The sequence below is a fragment of the Emys orbicularis genome, chromosome 6, assembly GCF_028017835.1.
Source record: "Emys orbicularis isolate rEmyOrb1 chromosome 6, rEmyOrb1.hap1, whole genome shotgun sequence".
Taxonomy (NCBI): Eukaryota; Metazoa; Chordata; order Testudines; family Emydidae; genus Emys; species Emys orbicularis.
In genome coordinates, this window is record NC_088688.1 from 50317434 (window position 1) to 50343832 (window position 26399).

Genomic DNA, 26399 nt, shown 5'->3' on the forward strand with positions numbered 1-26399 from the left:
AAAAGGGATGGATCACTTGATGATTACCTGTTCTGTTCATTCCCTCTGAAGCATCTGGCATTGGCCACTGTTGGACCTTTGGTCTGACGCAGTATGGCTGTTCTTATGTTAGGATTTCATGACAGTACCAAATGCTTTACCAGTGTCAATATATTTAATGAGACATACAAGGTGGGTGAGGCAATCTCTTTTATTGGACCAACTTCTGTTGCTGGAAGAGACAAAAATTTGTCTCCCACCAACAGAAGGTCCAATAAAAGGTATTACCTCACCTGCTTTGTATCTCTCATATCATGGGACCAAAGCTACAACACTACTAATATATATATTACTACTATATATTTATTTCATGGCATTAAAATGGTAAACCAATGCTTTTCCCCTTGCCCCATCTCCAAAAATATTTAATGAGCTATAATCAAGAGGAAGTGGTCCTGCAGGTGAAACCCTTCTCAAAATACTACAGCAATACCCAATAATGCAGGTATTAATGGATTATCACTCTCTTAAGTCTGCTTCAGACAGAGACATTCCATAGAGAAGTCTAAAAATAATTTGAGAACAGTACATTTCTCAATTTTGGTCAGTGGGAATGCAAGGGTGCCTTTCCTGTAATCTACTTAATTTAAATGGCTTTTATTTCTAAAATTAAATTTCTTGGGAAACATGGGAATAGGAGCTTTCACTTCAGAGTCACTATTTTAAATTCAGTTAAAGTAGATAGAGGGTCAAAGTCATAACCATCTGATCTGTTCAGTGACCAACAGTTTGATAGGTGAAGTGACTTGGTAATCTCTTTCCAGTTTCTTGTGGTCAAGTTCTCATATCACCAAACAAACAAAACAAAAAACAAAAAACAAAACCACACCAACACATCACATTTAAAACTCCTGCTGGTCTCTCAAAGATCAAGGACTGAGAGGTTATGGAAACTTAACTGTCATCTTACCCCTAGAAATGGGTCCTTTAGTTGAGGCCCAATGATATCGAAGTATGGGATAGGCTGCAGTGTCACTGTCTGAGCTCTACATGTTCTGTGGATAAGTAGGATTTTGGTCTCTGACTGTCAGTTTGGCTCCCTTATGTAAGGATTTTTAAAAAACAGACCGTGGAAATTCATAACTGCATACATAGTACATATCATAAACCTGCTATAAATTAACTTATGCCTATTTTATACTAAATAAAAATAGTCCCCAAGTATTCCCAGAGCAATAGTATAAAATTCCATGAGACAAAAAAAAATCATGTTTTTAACTTCAGAGTAATAGGAATACTTTAAAATCACTTTCTCAATAGATCATAATTTTATAAATGTACAACTGTTTCAAAGAAGGTAAGAATAGTTTCTGCTTTATATCATCTTTCTTGCTCATCTAATATTGCATCTAATATAGTGCTCTGTCAAAATGTCAGGGGTGATCTCATGGTATGTGAGGAGTAAAAGGACAGAATAACTTTTACTCTTCTTTTTGGCTTTCATAAATTAATTTGTACTCATTTAACATTTAGTAACACAGGCTTCAACCAGGTCAGGTCCCCATGGTAGTAGGCACAGCACAAGGTTGCATTTGATGCAGTGGAAGAGAGGGAGCCAATGGAGAGAGGATACAGTCAGAGTGACAAGCCAGCAAGATGATCTTAACAGCAGCATTTGGAATGGATTTGAGTGGTGACAGGTTGCAGACATCAAGGCCAAAGAGGAGGAGGTTGCAGTAGCCAAGGCATGAGATGATGAGAACTTGAATGAGAGTTTTGGCAGTGTGAACAGAAAGGAAATAGCTCATCTTGGAGATGTTGTGCAGGAAAGATGATGCACTGTAGAGTATCTTTGATTTTCAATATATAAACATGAATGGTGCTTTTCTAACGCAAATAAGATTTACATTTACCCTCCAAAGTGTCTCTTCAAGGGAAGCCTTCCAACATCCTGGATAAAGGCAATCTGAGCTGAGAACAAAATATAGAATCACTGTCACCTTGGACTGGTCATAATGCACATAAAATAAAGCACACAAGAAAAATAAAATGTAATTCACTAATCTTGTAAATGTCTGCAAGATTTTTTGGTACAGTAGTTAAAGTTATCCTATCATGAATTTTCACAATGTATTATGCCATAACAACTCTATATCAAATTAGGGAATAGCAGTGAATAAAGTGGCTGGGATTTTTTAATCTTATGTATGCATCTGTAAATATGTTGTAGTAACCAATTCAGATAGCCTTCAGGATGACTTCATCTTGAAACTGGAAAGGCCTTATCTCAGCTTTATGTATGCTTAAAGGCATCTAGTTCAATATCTAATAAGTGGACCCTGTTTTCCAAACAATTAACTTTGTGATATGTCAGAAGTCATTTTATTCTAAATAAAATGACTGAGATTGCCATCAACTTCCTGAACTGAGTGGACTCATATTTCCCATACTCTCTCCATACAAATGGAAGAAAAAAAGTTTCCTAAACCTGCCAGAAATGAAAAACATGGAATTGTTGAAGATACAACTTATTTTGTCTAAACCTCAAATAAAGTGGGCAGCTAAACTTCTACTATAACAGCAGTATCATGACCCTCTCTGATTTCCTATTATGTTATAATCAGCTTTCTGCACTTCGATAAGATACTCTGCCTTCAGCCTTTTGGTTTATCCACTAGTAAATGGAAGTATTGTCAAAGAATGCAGAGGGGCAATGAAAGCAATTAAAATACATCTCTCATTGGGAAAAAACTAACAGTATTTGCCATATGAAGTGAACTGGATTAAGGATTAGGTTACAGTACAAAACCTCAATAGCAATACATAATCTGGAGATGCCATACAAAAGTAAGGAAAAGACAGTTATCTTTTCCATAACTGGTGTTCTTCGAGATGTGTTGCTCATGTCTATTCCACAATAGGTGTGCGTGCTCGCCACACACACCGGTGTCTGAAGTTTTTCCCCTAGCAGTACCCATAGGGGAGCGCCCCAGCGACCCCTGGAGTGGCGCTCCATGGCGCGGTCTAAGGGGCGCTGCGCGCTCCCCCCACTATCAGTTCCTTCTTGCCAGACAATTCCGACAGAGGGGAAGGAGGACGGGATGTGGAATAGACATGAGCAACACATCTCGAAGAACATCAGTTACAGAAAAGGTAACTGTCTTTTCTTCTTTGAGGGATTGCTCATGTGTATTCCACAATAGGTGATTCCAAGCTATACCTGTTGGAGGTGGGTAGGAGTTCACAAACTCTCGGGACAGAGCACAGCCCTGCCAAACCCGGCGTCCTCCCTGGTCTGAGAGACGATCACATAATGCGAGGTGAATGTGTGAACCGAAGACCACGTGGCAGCCCTACGAATGTCCTGAATGGGGACATGGGCTAAAAAGGCAGTTGAGGAGGCTTGAACCCTAGTCGAGTGCGCTCTCACAATTGATGGCGGGGGGATTCCGGCTAGGTCATAACAGGTACGGATGCACGAGGTGATCCAGTTGGAGAGCTGCTGAGTGGAGATTGGCTGACCCCTCATGCGTTTGGCCGAGGCGATGAACAGCTGCGAGGACGTCTTGAACGGCTTAGTCCGCTCCAGGTAAGAGGCAAGAGCCCTTCTCACATCCAGCATCTGGAGGCGGCGCTCCTCGCTAGACGCATGGGGCTTGGGGCAGAGGACTGGCAGGAAAATGTCCTGACCCATGTGGTAGGTGGAGATCACCTTCGGGAGGAACAAAGGATGTGGGCGGAGCTGGACCTTATCCTTATGGAACACCGTGTACGGGGGCTCGGAGGTCAGGGCCCTGAGTTCCGAGACTCGCATAGCTGACATGATCACCACGAGAGGTGCGACCAGGAGCACGTAGCTAGTGGCTCAAACGGGGGGCCCGTCAGGCGGGCCAGCACCAAGTTCAGGTTCCACTGCAGGAGTGGGGGCCTAACGTACGGGAAGAGATGATCCAATCCCTTAAGGAATCGGCCAGTCATAGCATGGGAGAATACCCGTGTGCCCCTGCACCGGCAGGTGGAAGGCCTGTAGGCAAATGTCGTGGGTTATACAGAAGTCCCACTGCTTGAGAGCTTCCAGGCAGAGGATTGGGCCCCGCCTTGCCTGTTGTAAAACATCAAGGCTGTGTTGTCTGTGAGAACCCTGACCACCCGGCCCTCCAGGTGCGAGCGGAAGGCCATGCACGCCAGCCAGACCGCCCTGAGCCCCTCAATGTTTATGTGGAGGGACAGACCCTGTGCAGACCACAGACCTTGGGTCTGAAGGTCTCCCACATGGGCTCCCCACCCCAGGTTCGAGGCATCGGACACTAGTTCCATCGCCAGGGGCCTACCTCTGAACGGGACCCCACAGAGCACGTTCCCCGGGGAGGACCGCCATCATAGGGAGGCGATCACCGGTTCGGGCACAGTGAAGGGTCTGTCCATCCTGTCTCTGGCCTGGGAGAATGCCGAAGCCAACCAGAGCTGGAGGGGCCTCATCCTGAGTCTGGCATGATGGACCACATATGTGCACGCCGACATGTGACCCAAGAGCTGGAGACACGCTCTGGCTGTTGTCACTGGAAACCTTGGGACTGTGTCGATGAGCCCTTTCAGGGTCTCGAACCTGTCCGGTGGGAGGGAGGCTATGGCCAACGTGGCGTCCAGGACTGCCCTGATAAACAATATGCAATGTACCGGAACTAATGTGGACTTGGTGTCGTTTACCAACAGGCCCAAACTGTCGCACATGGACAGAAGGAGTGCCACGTGATCCTGCACCTGCGACCAGGAGCTGCCCTTGACCAGCCAGTCGTCCAGACAGGGGAAGATCTGGACCCCATGGCGCCTGAGGTAGGCTGCCACCACCAACATACACTTTGTAAATACCTTGGGGGCAGTGGACAGGCCAAACGGGAGGTCTGTAAATTGGTAGTGTTCCTGCCCAACCGTGAAACGGAGGAAGCGTCTGTCCCCCTTGAATGTATGAATGTGGAAGTACGCGTCCTGCAGATCGAGGGCGGCGTACCAGTCCCCGGGATCCAGGGAGGGAATGATGGAGGCCAGGGAGACCATGCGAAACTTGAGTTTTACCACATACTGGTTCAGACTTCGCAGGTCCAGGATGGGCCTGAGCCCCACTTTGGCCTTTGGGATAAGGAAATAGTGGGAGTAGTACCCCTTGCATTTGAACTGCGCTGGCACCACTTTCACTGCTCCTAGGCCAAGGAGCCGCCCCACCTCCTGATCGAGCACAGCCTCGTGAGAGGGGTCCCTTAGGAGGGATAGGGGTGGAGAGTGGTTGGGCAGGGTGGAGGTAAACTGGAGGGTGAAACCCCGGGAGATGGTATTGAGGACCCATCGGTTGGAGGTCAGCCACGACCACTCTGGGAGGAAAGCACACAACTGGTTGGAGAAGGGAAGCTTTATTATGGGTGGATCCCTGATGAAAACTGGTAGGTCGCCCCCAGGCGTCCTGTCAAAACTGCCGTTTCTCAGCCTGTTTGCCCTTGGAGGACCCAGGCTGGGGGGCAGACCGAGACTGCCTCTGCGGGCACTTATAGTCTCGCGACTTTTTATAAGAGGGCTCGTATTTAGAGTGTGGGGCCTGGGCGGGAGCCTGCTGCGGCTTAAACTTAGGTCTAGCTGGAGCCGGAACATAGAGGCCAAGAGTAGTGTAGTGCGGGAGTCTTTCAGGCTATGTAGTTTTATATCCATCTGTTCCACCAACAGAGCCTTGCCGTCAAACAGGAGGTCCTGCAAGGAGGTCTTCGCCTCACTGGACAGCCCAGAGAGCAGAAGCCATGACGCCCTTCTCACGGACAACACAGAGGCCATGGACCACACGGCCGTATCCGCAGCATCCGACGCTGCCTGCAGGGTTGCCCTGGCAGCCGCTGTACTCTCCTCCACCAGCGCTTTGAACTCCTTCCTGTCATGCTCCTGGAGGGAGCCCTCAAACTTGCGTAAAGAGCCCCACAGATTGAACTCATACCGGCTCAGGAGAGCCTGATGGTTCGTCACCTGTAACTGGAAGCTCGAGGACGAATACATTTTCCTCCCAAATGAATCCAGCCTCCTTGAATCTTTATTTTTCGGAGTAGGGGCGGTTGGCCCTGCCACTCCCTCTGGTTGACCGACTCAACCACCAGGGAGTTAGGGGCAGGGCGAGTATATAGATATTCATGTCCTTTGGCGGACACAAAATACTTGCGTTCCGCTCTCAGAGATGCGGGCCAATGAGGCTGGGGTTTGGCACAGGGCATTTGAAATTTTCGCCACCCCTTCGTGGAGTGGCAAAAAGGGAGTCTGAGGGCTCCTCCACCTCAAGGTTGAGGTTTGATGCCACCCTTTTCAATAGCTCTTAGGGGGCTTTAGAGTCCTCCTGCGGGACGGAGGGGCCATAATCGTCTCATCAGGGGAGGGCAAGGAGGCAGGCGCAGTACTTTGTGTGTCCAGCGGCACCGGAGGATCCACCACCTGGTCGCTCTCCAGGCACGGCGCCAAAGATGAACGCCCCACCGACTCCTTCCTCGGAGGCCGGGAGAGGGAGGCCGATGGTCGTTCCGAGGCTCCAGCCACCGAGCGAGCTCCCACCGGGGGCTGCATCTGGGGCCACGATGCCCACTGGTACCATTGTGCCGGCCACGGGGCCCGATGCCACTGCACCTGCTGTGGCACCGGCGGAGCAGACTGTTCGTCCATCGATGGGTCAGGCCAGCCAGGCCGACATACGACCTGCCACTGTCCCTGGACTGGGAGGAGAGGCGGTGGCGCCAGGAGCGGTGCCGACCACAGGACCGCGACCCCAACGTGAAGGAACGGTACCACCGGTAGCAGCTGCTCTGTGATCGGCTCCGGCAGGTGGATCCGCAATGACGAAGTGCCGGTGATCGATGCCCGGGGCTGTGGAAACGGTGCTGTGGCGGGGTCCTGGAGCGAGATGGCGAATGGGGACGGTGTCGACGTTTGTGTCGTAACTGGCTACGATAGCCCCTCTGAGACAAGGACCTTCGGCATCATCCGCCTTGGTCCCGTCGGTGTCCGCTCCTCAAGGAGGAGTGGTGCCTGGAGTCTCTGTCAGACGGAACCCAGCCAGACAACATGATGGGGGTTGACGGCGACCTACGTGGACTATGCACGGGACGGTCGCTGAGCAGCGAATGGCGTCGGGAACATTCCCTCAACCGAGGCCGGTATCAAGTCGGAGGCGACTCCAGAGATCCCAGCGGTGGCTTGCCTCTGGACCGCGCGGCCAACATTGGCAGTGCTCCTGGTATCGGCATGGACATAACGTCCTGGGCCGCTTGCAGGGCCTCTGGTGTGGAGGGGATCCGGACATCCGGGGAAGCCTGCTCCAAATGGGCTGGGCTACTCCGCTCGACTTGAGTCGGAGGCCTGGAGGCCGATGGGGACCGAGGACTGCCCAACATGGGACTAGCCTCTCCGCCCGTTTTGCTCCGGTGCCACGGCAGAGATGGCCTCTTAGCCTTCTTGGCGTGCCCCGTGCACGGGGAGCAGTGCCGACTGGCAGATGGTGCCGGGGGGGGGGGGGGGGGGTGTCGCATCAGACTCCATCCAGATCCTAATGTCTCTCTCTCTCGGTCCGAGGCTTAAACGACTTGCAAATCTTGCAGCGATCGCGGAGATGGATTTCATCCAAACAGTGTAAACAGTCCGCATGCGGATCACTCACTGGCATTGGTCGCCTACAAGTGTCGCACAACTTAAAACCCAGGGCGCGGTGCATGCCCGGGCGCACTAGCTAAACTAAACTAAAACGAATCAAACTACTAACTACAGGTACCATACACTGAACGAACAAGAGTTCTGGGGACGAGCTACAGCAAAGCTGGGGCAGAGCAGTTCCAAAGCACCTTCACAAGGAACTGAAGGTGGGGGGGGTGAGGGGGGGAGAAAATGCGCAGCGCCCCTTATACCGCGCCATGGAGGCGCCACTCCAGGGGTCGCTAGGAGCGCTCCCCTACAGGTACTGCTAGGGGAAAAAACTTCTGTCATCGGTGCAAGTGGCGAGCACGCACACCTATTGTGGAATACACATGAGCAATCACCCGAAGAACTCCTGTTCAAATGAATCACCTTGTTTATGGATATGTGCATTACCTCAGCACAAGAAAGAGACCCAAATGTCCTGTCATTTAAAAACATTTGGGATATATCTATAGCCACTTACTCACATGGGGAAGTATATTGGAATCAAACTTCTAATATAAAGTTTTGTTGCTATATGAACATAAGAATAACCCTACTGGGTCAGACCAAAGGTCCATCTAGTCCAGTATCCTGTCTTCCGACAGTGACCAATGCCAGGTGCCCCAGAGGGAACAAACAGAACAGATAATCATCAAGTGGTCCATCCCCTGTTGCTCATTCCGAGCTTCTGGTAAACAGAGGCTAGGGACACCATTCCTGCCCATCCTGGTTAATAGCCATTGATGGACCTATCCTCCATGAATTTATCTAGTTCTTTTTTGAACCCTGTTATGGTCTTGGCCTTCATAATATCCTCTGGCAAGGAGTTCCACAGGTTGACTGTGCGTTGTGTGAAGAAATACTTCCTTTTATTTGTTTTAAACCTGCTGCCTATTAATTTCATTTGGTGACCCCTAGTTCTTGTGTTATGAGAAGGAGTAAACAACACTTCCTTATCTACTTTCTCTACACCAGTCATGATTTTATGGACCTCAATCATATCTCCCCATAGCCGTCTCTTTTCCAAGCTGAAAAGTCCAAGTCTTATTAATCTCTCCTCATACGGAAGCTGTTCGATACATTTTTGTTGCCCTTTTCTGAACCTTTTCCAATTCCAATATATCTTTTTTGAGAGGGGGTAACCATATCTGAACACAGTATTCAAGATGTGGGCATACCATGGATTTATATAGAGGCAACATGATATTTTCGGTCCTCTTATCTATCCCTTTCTTAATTATTCCCAGCATTCTGTTCGCTTTTTTGACTGCCGCTGCACATTGAGTGGATGTTTTCAGAGAACTATCCACAATGACTCCAAGATCTCTTTCTAGAGTGGTAACAACTAAGGCCTGGTCTACACTACCCGCCTGAATCGGCGGGTAGAAATCGACCTCTCGGGGATCGATTTATCGCGTCCCGTCAGGACGCGACAATCGATCCCCGAATCGACGCTCTTACTCCACCAGCGAAGGTGGGAGTAAGAGCCATCGACGGGAAGCCGCGGAGGTCGATTTTGCCGCCATCCTCACAGCGGGGTAAGTCGGCTGCGATACGTCGAATTCAGCTACGCTATTCGCGTAGCTGAATTTGCGTATCTTAAATCGACCCCCCCCTGTAGTGTAGATGTAGCCTAATTTAGACCTCATCATTTTATATGTATAGTTGGGATTATGCTTTCCAATGTGCATTACTTTGCATTTATCAACATTAAATATCATCTGCCATTTTGTTGCCCAGTCACCCAGTTTTGAGAGATCCTTTTGTAGCTCTTTGCAGTCTGCCTGGGTATTAACTATCTTTAGTAATTTTGTATCTGCAAATTTTGCCACCTCACTGTTTACCCCATTTTCCAGATCATTTATGAATATGTTGAATAGGACTGGTCCCAGAACAGACCCCTGGGGGACACCACTATTTACCTCTGTCCATTCTGAAAACTGACCATTTATACCTACCCTTTGTTTCCTATCTTTTAACCAGTTATCAATCCATGAGAGCACCTTCCCTCTTATCCTGTGGCAGCTTACTTTGCGTAAGAGCCTTTGGTGAGGCTTGTCAAAAACTTTCTGAAAATCTAATGCCTTGCATAATGACAGGTTTCAGAGTAGCAGCCGTGTTAGTCTGTATCCGCAAAAATAACAGGAGTACTTGTGGCACCTTAGAGACTAACAAATTTATTAGAGCATAAGCTTTCGTGGGCTACAACCCACTTCTTCGGATGCATATAGAGTGAACCATATATTGAGGAGATATATATACACACACATACAGAGAGCATGAACAGGTGGGAGTTGTCTTACCAACTCTGAGAGGCCAATTAAGTAAGAGAAAAAAAAAAAAAAACTTTTGAAGTGATAATCAAGATGGCTCAATACAGACAGTTTGATAAGAAGCAAGTGTGAAAATACTTACAAGGGGAGATAGATTCAATGTTTGTAATGGCTCAGCCATTCCCAATCCCTATTTAGCCCTGAGTTGATTGTGTCTAGTTTGCATATCAATTCCAGCTCAGCAGTCTCTCGTTGGAGTCTGTTTTTGAAGTTTTTCTGTTTTAAGATAGCCACCCGCAGGTCTGTCAAAGAATGGCCAGACAGGTTAAAGTGTTCTCCCACTGGTTTTTGAGTATTATGATTCCTGATGTCAGATTTGTGTCCATTAATTCTTTTGCGTAGAGACTGTCTGGTTTGGCCAATGTACATGGCAGAGGGGCATTGCTGGCACATGATGGCATATATCACATTGGTAGATGTGCAGGTGAACGAGCCACTGATGGTATGGCTGATGTGATTAGGCCCTATGATGGTGTCACTTGAATAGATATGTGGACAGAGTTGGCATCGGGCTTTGTTACAAGGATAGGTTCCTGGGTCAGTGTTTTTGTTCAGTGATGTGTGGCTGCTGGTGAGTATTTGCTTTAGGTTGGGGGGTTGTCTGTAAGCGAGGACAGGTCTGTCTCCCAAGATCTGTGAGAGTAAAGGATCATCTTTCAGGATAGGTTGTAGATCTCTGATGATGCGCTGGAGAGGTTTTAGTTGGGGGCTGAAGGTGACAGCTAGTGGTGTTCTGTTATTTTCTTTGTTGGCCCTGTCTTGTAGGAGGTGACTTCTGGGTACTCGTCTGGCTCTGTCAATCTGTTTTTTCACTTCAGCAGGTGGGTATTGTAGTTTTAAGAACGCTTGATAGAGATCTTGTAGGTGCTTGTCTCTATCTGAGGGATTGGAGCAAATGCGGTTATATCTTAGAGCTTGGCTGTAGACAATGGATTGTGTGGTGTGTCCTGGATGGAAGCTGGAGGCATGTAGGTAAGTGTAGCGGTCAGTAGGTTTCCGGTACAGGGTGGTATTTATGTGACCATCGCTTATTAGCCTAGACACAATCAACTCAGGGCTAAATAGGGATTGGGAATGGCTGAGCCATTACAAACATTGAATCTATCTCCCCTTGTAAGTGTTTTCACACTTGCTTCTTATCAAACTGTCTGTATTGAGCCATCTTGATTATCACTTCAAAAGTTTTTTTTTTTTTTTTCTCTTACTTAATTGGCCTCTCAGAGTTGGTAAGACAACTCCCACCTGTTCATGCTCTCTGTATGTGTGTATATATATATCTCCTCAATATATGGTTCACTCTATATGCATCCGAAGAAGTGGGTTGTAGCCCACGAAAGCTTATGCTCTAATAAATTTGTTAGTCTCTAAGGTGCCACAAGTACTCCTGTTATTTTTGAAAATCTAAGTACACTATATCCACTGGATCCCCTTGGTCCACATGCTTGTTGACCCCCCTCAAAGAATTCTAGTAGATTGGTGAGGCATGATTTCCCTTTACTAAAACCATGTTGACTCTTCCTCAAATTATGTTCATCTATATGTCTGACAATATCGTTCTTTATTATAGTTTCAACCAGTTTGCCCAGTACTGAAGTCAGGCTTACAGGCCCATAATTGCCGGGATCACCTCTGGAGCTCTTTTAAAAAAAATTGGCATCACATTAGCTATCCTCCAGTCATCTGGTACAGAAGCTGATTTAAATGATAAGTTACAGACTATAGTTAGTAGTTCTGCAATTTCACATTTGAGTTCCTTTAGAACTCTTGGGTGAATACAGTCTGGTCCTGGTGACTTATTGCTGTTTAAATTTATCAATTTGTTCCAAAACCTCCTCTAATGATACCTCAATCTGGGACAGTTCCTGAGATCTGTCACCTAAAAAGAATGGCTCAGGTTTGGGAATCTCCCTCATATCCTCAACCGTGAAGACCGATGCAAAGAATTCATTTAGTTTCTCCACAATGGCCTTATCGTCCTTGAGTGCTCCTTTAGCACCTCGATAATCCAGTGGCCCCACTGGTTCTTTAGCAGGCTTCCTGCTTCTGATGTACTTAAAAAAATTGCTATTATTTTTTGAGTCTTTAGCCAATTGTTCCTCAAATTCTTTTTTGGCCTTCCTAATTGTATTTTTACACTTCATTTGCCAGTGTTTATGCGCCTTTCTATTTTCCTCACTAGGATTTAACTTCCACTTTTTAAAGGATGCCTTTTTGCCTCTCACTGCTTCTTTTACTTTGTTGTTTAGCCATGGTGGCTCTTTTTTGGTTCTCTTACTATGTTTTTTAAATTTGGGGTATACATTTAAGTTGAGCCTCTAGTATGGGGGTCTTTAAAATGTTTCCACACAGCTTGCAGAGATTTCCCTTTTGGCACTGTACCCTTTAATTTCGGTTTAATTAACCTCCTCATTTTTGTGTAGTTCCACTTTCTGAAATTAAATGCTACAGTGTTGGGCCGCTGTGGTGTTTTTCCTACCACATTGTGGGTTGAAATGATGTTGCTAAAAATAGATCTGGACATCTTACACATATGTATTTATTCCACAATGTGCAGTTTTCTTATCTAGGCAACACTGCATGTTGTGTTCTGATTTTGGCTCACAAGGACCTTCCATATGTATTATGGATAGAAATTTAAACTTTTTTTTTTAATTAAAAAACAAACAAACAAGAACTTATGTTTACACTACCTTGGTTTCTCATTGGATTTGTCAGCATGGCAAGAAAAGGCAACAGCTGGGTTTGAAGGCATAAAGGTGGTAAACAGAAACTTGAAAATAGAGATTTTGCAGCAAGGCAGTTTTCTTGATACTATAAGAGTGGGGGGCGGGGGGGGGAAGAGAAACAAAAAACAAAATAACACAAATGAGAAAACATACTACCTGAAAGCTTAATTAAGCTCCAAAGAAACCAAAGAATCCATGTTTTGGCTCTTTGTTATTTTGTCAGTTTAGTTATGTAGGTTACTATGATATGTTAAAAGCTGTAATGAATGTTCACCCAAACATTCCACATAATACAAAACAGCATAATAAGCCTTGCCCTAGCCTAGTGGATTGTTCTTCAAACAGCCATTAAGGGGTGAGGGTTCAGACAAAAGATAAGCAACCAGGTTTAATTTAAAAAAAAAAAACCCAAAAACAACAACATTAAGTTGATTTCCTTCAAATCTGTCTTGTGTTTCTCTTGCAAGTTTCCTGAGGATTCTTATAATTGAATTACAGGATGTCTCATTCAGGCTTTCCAGACAGGATAAGGCACCTTTTAAATGAAGTACAATTTTTTTCAAGAGCCTTGTAATCTTATAGTTGAGCTGTTGATCACAAACACATAAGGCAAGGCAATAGTAAGGGAATCAATAATTGTCCACTTTACAAATGAGACTAAGACGGCTTAAGGGGCATGAGTTTGATTTCATTTACAACACACTTCATTATATTTCTTTTGCACTAATTTAGTACTGTATTAACTTGAATTTCAAGGATCTTGGAAATCCTGTAGTACGATCTCTTAATTTTGGGTGGAAAACAGTCTGTTTTCTGGGACCCCTAGTTATTTTCTAATTAGTAGAAAATAAGTTTTTAAGTCCATATCTGAAAACGGATTTTAAAAGGTATTTGCATACACGTCTATATTTGTTTAATATACTGTTTCTAACATGAATAGTCCCATAAACAACACTATAAACCATAGCAGTTAGATTTCCAGATTTAAACAAAAGTACCTTAAATGTGAAGTATTTACCTTTTTATTGATTAGGAACCACTGGGGTTTATGAAAAGGCCGAAAACCCATTCCTCCTTGGCAATGGGCAAAGGCTCTAGCGGTATTTGAATGTATCACACCTCTTGTGGCCACAGATGCACTGTATTCCCTGAGTGTAGGTCGTGACTAAAACAAAACATGACATTATGCAAATTGTGAAGTTTGCAGAGTCAGTGTGGAAGATTATAAAGGTGAGCAAATATTGCTGTAAATTTGCAGCTACTCATCCATGTTTGGAACACTCATTAAAGGATGAAAGCATTAACTGGCTTAGTTATTTCAAGTGAAAGGCATATTCTCTGAATCAATTTTTAGTATGAATTCACCATAATCCTAAAAGGACAGCATTTCTGGCAAGTATTTTGTACACACTATTGTATGTTGTAGGAAATATTATTACAAAGCATACCAAAAATGTGTACAGCTGGTTAAAATGTACACATAGTTTAGGATGTAGTAACAATTATGCCTACACTTTCAGGAGAGTTAGACTTACATAGCTGTAGATAAACTAAAATGTTTATAAATGGTAAAAACCTACATTGTTTTCTTTTACGATAAATCAGTAAGAATGTACAGATATGTGGCTGCAGGATATGAAAATTAAGAGTGAAAATGAATCAAACTTACATTCCAGTTACTACAGAGGAAGTCAGCAGTACTCAAGTATTCACTGGCTCTCACAAGATCATCTATATCAGTGAAAAAATCTACATAGTTTTGGTGAAGATATAAATTAAATAGGTCCCCAGGCATGTGTGACTTTTCTACAATATCCTAATTAAAAAACAAAACAAACAAAAAAACCCACAAATTAGTCTATGTTCTGCACAAAGAGAAGTGTCATGTAATTGTTATTAATAAGTCTATTTTGTTTATAATTACACACAGTAAATGACAAAACTGCTGTGCCCAAAATGCATAAATACCAGTAAGTCTTATTAATGGGTATCAAATGATTAATAAAGACCTTTACCTCAGGTTGGACAAGTAAGGTGTCTCTTTCATATTCAGATAGGTGAGAAGGTAGCCGAGGAAATTCTGAATCAGATAGTGATTCTCCTATAAGCAATTTAAATAGTGCCACAGTCTTTAATATTAAACATAGCATTGTTTTTAATGTTTGTACTGAACATTAATCAAAAATCAGGAATAAAATCAAGCCTCATACTTCATATTTAAACTTATGGTGGGAAAGAAGGGGTGGGGGTAATGCTAGCGATGTATAATGATAAGAAGATGCAATTATCAGTTTATTAGAATACTGAGAATGAAGTCTTATTTTCCTGTTGGTTACTACGTTGGTTCTTAATTGCTAGGAAAAGTCTAGAGGCAAAGTCACTGCTGGCAAAAGCAGAGTTGCACCCCCTTACGTTTTTAGTGAATTAGGCCCCAGTTCTGTAAATTTAATGTATCCATGGAAACAGGCAGTACAACTGTTAACTTTAGTACCTAAACAAGATTATATTTGCTTCACACTTTCATGATTTATAGTAACAATGGCCTCTTCTTCATCAGGTATTTCCTGGAACTAATCACCAAGAATCATTGGCTTGAATTGCCAGGAAATGCTTGATCCAAGCATTATTGTTTAGATCCATATTGCTGACTGTGTAGTATAGGTTAATTAGTTATATTATGGGTAGGGCTGTTGATTAATCAGTTAACTCACACGACTAACTCAAAATATTAATCACGATTAATGGCAATTTTAATCACACAGTTAAACAATAGAATACCAATTGAAATTTATTAAATATTTATTAATTTTTTCTACATTTTCAAATATATTGATTTTAAATTACAACACAGAATACAAAGTGTACAGTGCTCACTTTATATTATTTATGATTAGAAATATTTGCACTGTAAAAATGATAAAAGAAATAGTATTTCAATTCACGTTGCACAAGTACTGTAGTGCACTCTTTATTGTGAAAGTGCAATTTATAAATGTAGATATTTTTGTTACATAACTGCACTCAAAAACAAAACAATGTAAAACTTTAGAGCCTACAAGTCCACTCAGTCCTACTTCTTGTTCAGCCAGTTGCTCAGACAAGAAGTAGGACTAGTGGACTTGCAGGCTCTAAAGTTTTACATTGTTTTATTTTTGAGTGCAGTTTTTTTTGGTACATAATTCTACATTTGTAAATTCAACTTTAATGATAAAGAGATTGTACTACAGGACTTGTATTAAGTGAATTGAAATACACCACCTCTTGTTTTTACAGTCCAAATATTTGTAATAAAAATAAACAAAGTGAGCACTGTACAGTTTGTATTCTGTGTTGTAACTGAAATCAATATATTTAGAAAACATCCACAAATATTTAAATAAATGGCATTCTATTAACAGCATGATTAATCATGCAATTAATTTTTTTAATCGCTTGACAGCCCTCATTATGGGTTAATTGTGATGTCATCAGCCACTTGCAGAAAGTATTTTCTTGCCTCTCACCATTCTCTCATAATCCCTTTGGACAGGGACTTGGTTTTCTATGTCTGTACAGCACCTAGCAGAACCGGGCTCTGACCAATTAGATCTCTAGGAGGTACCAGTATAAAAGTGTTAAATAAATAACAGCTTTTTGAAAATGGTATGTCAAACCAATCTGCCATGTCAGTAGACAAACTACTCCAATAGATGAGCAAGAGGCAAAACTGCTCCCCTGAAGGTTAAAGAGGAGCCACCATAAGAGTAAAGGAAAGCTACTCTGGCAGCAGGGAACTGTAGTGGCTAGCAAAGAAGGAAAGACCAGTGAGTGTTTAAGTGTAGAGATCGAAAAGAAAGTAAGTTTGAGTGAGCCTGCATGTATAGAAAGCAAAAGTCTCAATAGTAGTAAGGCAGAAAAAGTAACGAGGAGGTAGGAAAAAGGGTAAGAGCCCAGAGAAGAAGAAGCAGCAAACGTAATCCTTAAAAAGGGAAGGGAAAGGTAGCAGGCAAGAGCCAAGGGGCGGGGAGGTGGGAAGGGAAAGGTAGCAACAATTGCATAAGTGTCAGGGAAATAGCAGTGGATTGAAGGTAGCAGGATCCTTCGGTAGGAGTAGGAAAATTGAGGCAGCATTAAGAAGACATGGAGACACTACAAGGAGCACACCTCCACATCTTCTATCATACGAAAAAGTAGTTTTTATATTACAGAGGTGGCCAACCTGAGCCTGAGAAGGAGCCAGAATTTACCAATGTACATTGCCAAAGCGCCACAGTAATACGTCAGCAGCCCCCCCCCCCAATCAGTTCCACCCCCCCTGCTCCCAGTGCTTCCTGATCAGCTGTTTCGTGGCATGCAGGAGGCTGGGGGGGGGGGGAGGGAGGGAAAGAGGAGGAGCGAAGGCATGGCAGGCTCAGGGGAGAGGGCAGGAAGGGGTGGAGGGGGGGCAGGGCCTGTGGCAGAGCCAGGAGTTGAGCAGTGAGCACTCCCCCCCCCCCCCCCCCCCGGCACATTGGAAAGTTGGTGTCTGTAGCTCAAGCCCTGGAGTCGGTGCCTATAAAAGGAGCTGCATATTAACTTCTGAAGAGCCGCATGTCGCTCCGGAGCCACAGGTTGGCCACCCCTGTTATATTACAAGGCAACTATCTCATCACAGAGTTCTGAAGGCTACACATCCCAATTATCCCTCATGGCTTATGATGACATCTGAATCACTGGATGGAATTATAACCACGTAATTTTAGTATATTCACACAGTAAAGCTTTTCTGAAGTGTGCATTATTTACACACTGGATGTGTACAGCCAACGACAGTCTAAGCTATGAGAAACAAATTGCTGTTGGCAACGGCTAGTAGCCTCTTTACACTATCACTAATGATTAAACCAATAGGTGAGTTACAGATAATTCTAAGAAATAGTTTTGCAAATCCAGTGACCATCTACAGATCATTAATTGTTTCTCATTTAGACAATGAATAATAGGTAAATAAAGTCCTCTTACTTTTGCAGTAAAGTATTTTCCCCAAAGCATGGAAAAGAAAGATGGAGGCATCTTTGCCACCAATAGCTTGTATCTCCTGGTTTTCTAAGGTCTTATCAGCTCTCTTTTTCTTCTTGGTTCTGGATACTTCTGTATTACTTTTTAATGTAGACTTCCCTTTTTTCCTTGACCACAAGTTGTTCTCTGATGAGTACTCTAACAATCAAAGCAACAAGACAACTAGAATAAAGCAGGTATTAATATTAAAAAGGGAGAGCTCCTGAACAGTCACTTTTCAGAACTATATTAACCCTCGAGTGACTGATTTTCATCTTGAAACAAATAAATCTTCTATTTCACAGATTTTAAATGTGTTTTCTATTTATTAATAAGTAATGGACACATGTACCAAGTTCATTTACTCTGATGGTATATATGCACCTAAGTCAGTGTCCTGTTCCATATTTATACTTTAGGCTAATACTGAAGTGACAAAATGCTTGTTTCAGTGTCAAGATGAATGCGCCCTCAAAAACTAAACACTCAAACTTACTCAAGTTTTGAAAAATGTGCCCAAGTCACCTAGCTTGCTTTTTTTGGTAATTATTTTAATAGAACCTTTCACATATATGAACAAGTACAAAATCCCTCCCAGACACACTATTTGACATTATCTTCTTGTTAACATGTCACAGGAATCATATTTGCAATGGGTCAGTCACATTCTGTTCAGTTATCAATGTATCATATATAAGAACCTTCTGTGTAATATCCTAGTCCAACTGGGAGAAGTGGGGGAAAGGAGGAGGGGGAGAGGAGAGGAGAGGAGAGAGAGAGAGAGACTGACTCTTTGACTGACTGTCCTTTTGGTGTGTCTTCCAACAGTCTACTGCTTCTGCAGTGACCTGAACCATAAAAAAAGAAAAAAAAAAGAAAAGAAAAAATGCCCCTTATTCCAGGGGTAGCCAACCTGAGCCTGAGAGGGAGCCAGAATTTACCAATGTACATTGCCAAAGAGCCACAGTAATACGTCAGCAGCCCCCCCATCAGCTCCATCCCATTGCTCCCAGTGCCTCCCAATCAACTGTTTCGTGGCGTGCAGGAGGCTTGGGGGGCAGGGGAGAGGAGCGAGGGCATGGCAGGAAGGGGTGGAGTGGGGGCAGGGCCTACGGCAGAGCCAGGGGTTGAGCAGTGAGCACCTCCCCAGCACATTGGAAAGTTGGCGCCTGTAGCTCCAGCCCCAGAGTTGGTGCCTATACAAGGAGCCGCATATTAACTTCTGAGGAACTGCATGCGACTCCGGAACCACAGGTTGGCCACCCCTGCCTTATTCAAATTCACTAATACTTAAGAGTTGCATAGATGATTCAGTTTGGTGGCAGGTGAACATTCTATATACAAACAATAAAGGAGAGCCAGATTTATATTTATTTATCTGCTGTCTCTGGTCTATTTTTTTCCAGGTGTATCAATATCTCCGTTACTATTACTTAACAAATTGTATTATTTCAATTTTGGGTATGATGTGTTTTCTACTACAATAATTTGTTACAGAATTCTGGATGTCATGAAGAGTCTAATGTGGAGTTGTAGTTCCTGTAAAGTTACTGAAGGGCTGTTATCTGTTCAATCTAATTTTAAGCCAGTATACCTGAATGGTTGAAAAATTCCCACTAAATACAAACAATTGCTCTTCTCTTCATATTCTCTACAACAGGGATTAGTGAAACTATGTAATCACTAGTGTGGGATACCTTTTGATAAAGGACTCAAGTACGTTTCTTGTACTGAACAACAAATAGAAGTTGTCATTCCTTGTGCCAGATTTTCTGCCATTTCTCCAAAGTTCTCTTTGTAACCCTCTCTCATTTTTTCATAAATGTACATTTGTATGCAGAATTCATTGCATTTGAAGTTTTATATACATACACATTAGCTTCAGAGGGTCCTGTGGCACCTTTAAGACTAACAGAAGTATTGGGAGCATAAGCTTTCGTGGGTAAGAACCTCACTTCTTCAGATGCAAGTAATGGAAATCTCCAGAGGCAGGTATAAATCAGTATGGAGATAACGAGGTTAGTTCAATCAGGGAGGGTGAGGTGCTCTGCTAGCAGTTGAGGTGTGAACACCAAGGGAGGAGAAACTGCTTCTGTAGTTGGATAGCCATTCACAGTCTTTGTTTAATCCTGATCTGATGATGTCAAATTTGCAAATGAACTGGAGCTCAGCAGTTTCTCTTTGGAGTCTGGTCCTGAAGTTTTTTTGCTGTAAGATGGCTACCTTTACATCTGCTATTGTGTGGCCAGGGAGGTTGAAGTGTTCTCCTACAGGTTTTTGTATATTGCCATTCCCGATATCTGACTTGTGTCCATTTATCCTCTTGCGTAGTGACTGTCCAGTTTGGCCAATGTACATAGCAGAGGGGCATTGCTGGCACATGATGGCATATATAACATTGGTGGACGTGCAGGTGAATGAGCCGGTGATGTTGTAGCTGATCTGGTTAGGTCCTGTGATGGTGTTGCTGGTGTAGATATGTGGGCAGAGTTGGCATCGAGGTTTGTTGCATGGGTTGGTTCCTGAGTTAGAGTTGTTATGGTGCAGTGCGTGGTTGCTGGTGAGAATATGCTTAAGGTTGGCGGGTTGTCTGTGGGCGAGGACTGGCCTGCCTCCCAAGGTCTGTGAAAGTGAGGGATCATTGTCCAGGATGGGTTGTAGATCACTACTGATGCGTTGGAGAGGTTTAAGATGAGGACTGTAGGTGATGGCCAGTGGAGTTCTGTTGGTTTCTTTTTTGGGCCTGTCTTGTAGCAGGAGGCTTCTGGGTACACATCTGGCTCTGTTGATTTGTTTCTTTATTTCCTTGTGTGGGTATCGTAGCTTTGAGAATGCTTGGTGAAGATCTTGGTGTTGGTCTCTGTCTGAGGGGTTGGAGCAGATGCGGTTGTACCTCAGCGCTTGGCTGTAGACGATGGATCGTGTGGTGTGTCTGGGGTGGAAGCTGGAGGCATGAAGGTAGGCATAGTGGTCGGTGGGTTTTCGGTATAGGGTGGTGTTAACGTGGCCATCGCTTATTTGAACTGTGGTGTCTAGGAAGTGGACCTCCCGGGTAGATTGGTCCAGGCTGAGGTTGATGGTGGGGTGAAAGCTGTTGAAATCATGGTGGAATTCTTCCAGAGTCTCCTTCTCATGGGTCCAGATGATGAAGATGTCATCAATGTAGCGTAGGTAGAGAAGGGGCGTGAGTGGACGAGAGCTGAGGAAGCGTTGTTCCAGGTCAGCCATAAAAATGTTGGCATATTGTGGGGCCATGCGGGTGCCCATAGCGGTGCCACTGGTCTGAAGGTATATATTGTCACCAAATTTGAAATAATTGTGCGTGAGGATAAAGTCACAGAGCTCAGCAATAAGTTGTGCTGTGTCATCATCAGGGATACTGTTCCTGACAGCTTGTATTCCATCTGTGTGTGGGATGTTTGTGTAGAGAGCCTCTACATCCATGGTGGCTAGGATGGTGTTTTCTGGGAGGTCACCAACGCATTGTAGTTTTCTCAGGAAATCTGTGGTGTCACGGAGATAGCTGGGAGTGCTGGTGGCATAGGGTCTGAGTAGGGAGTCCACATATCCAGACAGTCCTTCAGTGAGTACGCCAATGCCCGAGATGATGGGGCGTCCAGGATTTCCAGGTTTGTGGATCTTGGGTAGTAGATAGAATAACCCCGGTCGGGGCTCTAAGGGTATGTTGATTTGTTCCTGTGTTAGTGTAGGGAGTGTCCTGAGTAGATGGTGCAGTTTCTTAGTGTGTTCCTCAGTGGGATCTGAGGAAAGTGGCCTGTAGAATTTGGTATTGGAGAGTTGTCTGGCAGCCTCCTTCTGGTAGTCAGACCTGTTCATGATGACAACAGCACCTCCTTTATCAGCCTCTTTGATGATAATGTCAGGGTGGTTTTATCCATCACCTACAGTCCTCATCTTAAACCTCTCCAACGCATCAGTAGTGATCTACAACCCATCCTGGACAATGATCCCTCACTTTCACAGACCTTGGGAGGCAGGCCAGTCCTCGCCCACAGACAACCCGCCAACCTTAAGCATATTCTCACCAGCAACCACGCACCGCACCATAACAACTCTAACTCAGGAACCAACCCATGCAACAAACCTCGATGCCAACTCTGCCCACATATCTACACCAGCAACACCATCACAGGACCTAACCAGATCAGCTACAACATCACCGGCTCATTCACCTGCACGTCCACCAATGTTATATATGCCATCATGTGCCAGCAATGCCCCTCTGCTATGTACATTGGCCAAACTGGACAGTCACTACGCAAGAGGATAAATGGACACAAGTCAGATATCAGGAATGGCAATATACAAAAACCTGTAGGAGAACACTTCAACCTCCCTGGCCACACAATAGCAGATGTAAAGGTAGCCATCTTACAGCAAAAAAACTTCAGGACCAGACTCCAAAGAGAAACTGCTGAGCTCCAGTTCATTTGCAAATTTGACATCATCAGATCAGGATTAAACAAAGACTGTGAATGGCTATCCAACTACAGAAGCAGTTTCTCCTCCCTTGGTGTTCACACCTCAACTGCTAGCAGAGCACCTCACCCTCCCTGATTGAACTAACCTCGTTATCTCCATACTGATTTATACCTGCCTCTGGAGATTTCCATTACTTGCATCTGAAGAAGTGAGGTTCTTACCCACGAAAGCTTATGCTCCCAATACTTCTGTTAGTCTTAAAGGTGCCACAGGACCCTCTGTTGCTTTTTACAGATTCAGACTAACACGGCTACCCCTCTGATACTTGACACATTAGCTTGTAATTTTAAGAAGATTTAAATAACCTGCAGCACATATTTCAGCACCAACTCTTGCAGCCTATTAGTGAATCTCAGAACTTATGTGACATTTTTCTGGTACTCTCCAAATACTTATCACCCACTTACTGGTACACTACTAATCTCAGACTGTTAGCTGGTAAAAATAAGGGTAACTTTATACTGAAAAATTACTTTCCCGCCTTCCTTATATATTCAGTGGGGTTTTTTTCCCTGTAAAAATATGTACACTTTATACAAACCACCACAAACGGACACAAACTGAATATATTAGAGGCAAAAACATTAACTTTTAATATGAAAATCAATAATATCCAGAAGGGGAAATAAGAAAATTTAAACTCTGAGTTATCAATCTAGAAACAAAATTACAAAATCAAATGTTTAAGATATTATGCAAATCCTTCAGAAAGTAAAATTAACAAAAACAAATTAATGTGCACAAACCCTGAACTATCACATTTATTTTTTTTTGTTTGTTATGGGAGGGATTTCTAGAGCATTCAACACTGGCCTCCAACACAGTGAGCTTTTGAAAATCGCAACTTGTGGCATTTGCTGTAGCTCTGACTGCCCCATCACTGTCGCTGAACACACATGAAGCGACATGCATTTTAAATTTGAGATGGTAGAAAATAATTGAACAGACGGTGACAAGTCTATTACTCCAGAGACAAAGTGGATGAGGTAAGATCTTTCATTGGACCAACTTCTGTTGGTGTGAGAGACAAGCTTTCAAGCTTACACAGATATCTTCTTCAGGTCTGGCCTATCATTATGTTTATTATATTCAGATAAACCACCTCTTGACTACCAAGCCAGCACCTATATTTTTAATTTGAAGGATTATGTTAGCACCATCTATTGGTTCTTAAAGTGAACCGCAACTCCTAAATTTTCACTTTTACAATGCCCAGGTCATATTTTTTGTGTGCGAGAGAGATCTTGAAAAATTTTAATCTGTTTCAGAGTTTCCACGGAGATATGGAAATATATATTTGGGTCTCCTTTAAGTACAAAATTTCATTTTAAATGAAGTGTTCAGTAGAAAATAGTACATTACTTCCTGGAAGTTCTCTCCTTTAAGTAAATGGCATATTTAAAATAAAACTTGGCAACCTTTAGCTTAAGTCAGGTCTAGTATTGCCCTCCCTCAGCAGCAAAAGACTGGACATTGAAGGATTATTTGATCACCCTCTGAGTGAGGAGCAGGTAAGGTGGCCAACTTTCTAATGTGTGAAAACCAGACACTGAGCGTTGGAACCTCTCCTGCACCCTGCTCTGCCTCTTTTGTTGAGGCCATGCTCCCTGCTCCGTTTCTTTCCTTTGAAGCCCTGCCCACTGCTCCTCTTTCCCCCCCTCATCGTTCACTACTCTCTCCATCTCCCTCCCCCGGCCAGTTGATCAGGGCTGTTGGGGTACAGGGGTGAGTGGGAGCTGCGCTCTGGGGATGGGAAAACATCTGTTTCCAGATTAAGTAGTGTGTCATGAAAGTTTTGCTTGGTAAAATCATAAACAAAAGGAAAGCACATCAAGAGTCAGGAAGAAGAAAGAGCATAATAATTTAAAAATCTTAACCTCCACCTTCTCTTCTCCAAAGCTATGTATTAACTCAAAATCTAGTTGGCTAATATTAAGAAAAGTTCTTGCTCTTATACTAATATTAAGGTAAGGCATTGAAGACACTCAACCACAGTATTAAAATAATTCCTTCCTCCTATCCCTGCTGGCAATGTGCATCTGGAGAGGGTTTTCTGCAAGGTTGGCATAATTGGGTTTAAAAAAAAAAAAAAAAAAAAAGTCTCTGCCACAGAATTGGTTAGAAACTATCCTATATTTTTTAGCTGAGAAAGTTCTATATATTTACCTTTCAAAGACGAAAACTGAAGACTGTTTATTGCACTTCTAATATCACCTGAACAGCCTTTACAAATCAACTCTAAAGAGGTTTTATCAGGGACAGCAATTTTTTCTCCATCCTAAAAGATAAAACAAAAATAATTGCAATATCTGAAGTAAAAACAACTTTCACATTTTTACTGCATACCCAAGGTCTACTATTACTGCCAGTGTGGAGTCCATCTGCGATATCACCATTGTGAAAATAATTTGCTTCATATGCTTTAGCAGGTGCTTTTTGTAGCATATAGAAGAATTTTCAAAAGTCACCTCAGGAATTAGACCAGACCCTTCTCTATGAATCCAAAGTCACTACTTTTGGCAAACAAGCCACTTTCAAAAGTTTGATCCCCGGATTACAACAACACAGGGATGAAACCACAACATGATCAAAAACTAATACTCTAGATTTAACAGCCTGAAATGTTTTGCACCTAGCACCATGTGGAAGTCAAGCAGTTTTTGATGACTTACCATACTTGCTTCTGCTGTAGCTATTCGATTAAGAACTTTCATCATCATTGTTGGAGCCACAGGGTTAAAACTATCAAATTCAATAAGAAAAAGTTTTCATTAAACTATTGGTTCTATACTTAACCTTCTGGTTAATTTTATGCAATGAATGATCTCTTACCTAATACTAGATATACACAGTTCTTCCTGAATTTCCTTTGGAAATAATAACTTTTGGTTGCTGTCTCCACTGAGACTGTCTGAGATTATAAATACAAGGGGACATCTACTTGTCCGCACAAACCTCCTAAAACACAAAATAAGCATAACAAGGGTCACAAACTCTAGTTTACTGGCAGTTGTTAAGGATTTTAGCCCATAAGCAGATTACTTACAACTCACCTCAGAATTTCGTGTAAACTGTCACGGTCACGATAAAACTGGTTAGGCATATCCTAGTGAAAACAAATGAAGTATTGTAATTCAAGTGTATCTGTTCTCTGCTAGTGGACTGAAAATTAAAGCCCTCTATGAAAACAGACAGTTTTTCTCCAATCCACACTGGCTTCAAGCAAAATTCAACATGTAGTTAGATAAGCTGCATAAATGTCTAGTTAAATAATTTTTCAAATAAACAATATAGGAACAGAGCAGCAGAAGAAAATAGTGGTTCTGTGCCCTTTTTCTCCTTTATTATGGATTAAGAGGCCTGAAAATTTCCCTGCATTCCAAAAATGTTTTCTTGTGTTTTTTTTTTTTTAAATTAGGAATTCAAATCTTGTCTACTTTGTTTTTCCTGGAGATTACGGAGGACTAGAGAGCTAGGAGATTTACGAGCTCAGAAAGATCATGTCAGAGAAACATTATTGACAAGAGGTGATTTTTCCATTCACACTGTTTAAAATGGATTTAAATAGGTGTTCAAATTATTTGTTCAGGCATTTTTGTTTAAGAAAGGACTAGTCTCCTGGCCCTTTCTAGTGAGGGCAGTGAAAGATCCACACTCACATGTCTTAGCCCTCCAAGAACGTCCCACAACAAAACAAGGAAGACTAGACTTTACATCCTTGATATTTCTAAGGAGAACAACAAGCAGAATTAAAGCATTTTAAAAAACAAATCTTTCAGGCTCTCTTCATACATCATAATGCAACAAAAAAGAGGGTACAACCACAAATAATTTCACTTTTCAGGCTACCTTTAAAGTTATATATGGGAACTGAGTGTGAGCACTGCTCTTCAACATTGTCTTGAGCTATCTTTTGGTAGCACCCTCACTTACTTCTATGGCCAGAGGTTAAAGCAATTTCTGCCTTCCAATCAACTCGCATGGGTATAACTAAAGCCAGTTCCTTGAACCTGTGTAAGACTGCAGAACTCTGGTCTGCGGTACATAACCCCGTAGAAACATAATATCCATTTAATATCATGTTTACCAAGTAAATGTAAATGATCATGAGTCACAGCTTTCCAATAGCACCGTTTTGCCACCTTAGACT

At 43.2% G+C, this 26399-nt stretch overlaps 1 protein-coding gene across 2 annotated transcripts in view; it reads right to left on the reverse strand.

The window, feature by feature from the left end:
- RAD17 (RAD17 checkpoint clamp loader component) overlaps positions 1-26399 on the reverse strand; it is a 38385-nt gene that overhangs the window by 2932 nt on the left and 9054 nt on the right. For both annotated transcript variants that reach the window (XM_065406143.1, XM_065406144.1), the window contains 10 exons: positions 25303-25355; positions 25082-25207; positions 24922-24991; positions 24416-24527; positions 17711-17905; positions 14746-14831; positions 14400-14546; positions 13749-13895; positions 12695-12815; positions 1893-1950 (listed from right to left, as the gene is read on the reverse strand). In XM_065406143.1, the coding sequence (XP_065262215.1) occupies positions 1893-1950; positions 12695-12815; positions 13749-13895; positions 14400-14546; positions 14746-14831; positions 17711-17905; positions 24416-24527; positions 24922-24991; positions 25082-25207; positions 25303-25355 (1115 nt within the window). The remainder of the gene's footprint in view (positions 1-1892; positions 1951-12694; positions 12816-13748; positions 13896-14399; positions 14547-14745; positions 14832-17710; positions 17906-24415; positions 24528-24921; positions 24992-25081; positions 25208-25302; positions 25356-26399) is intronic.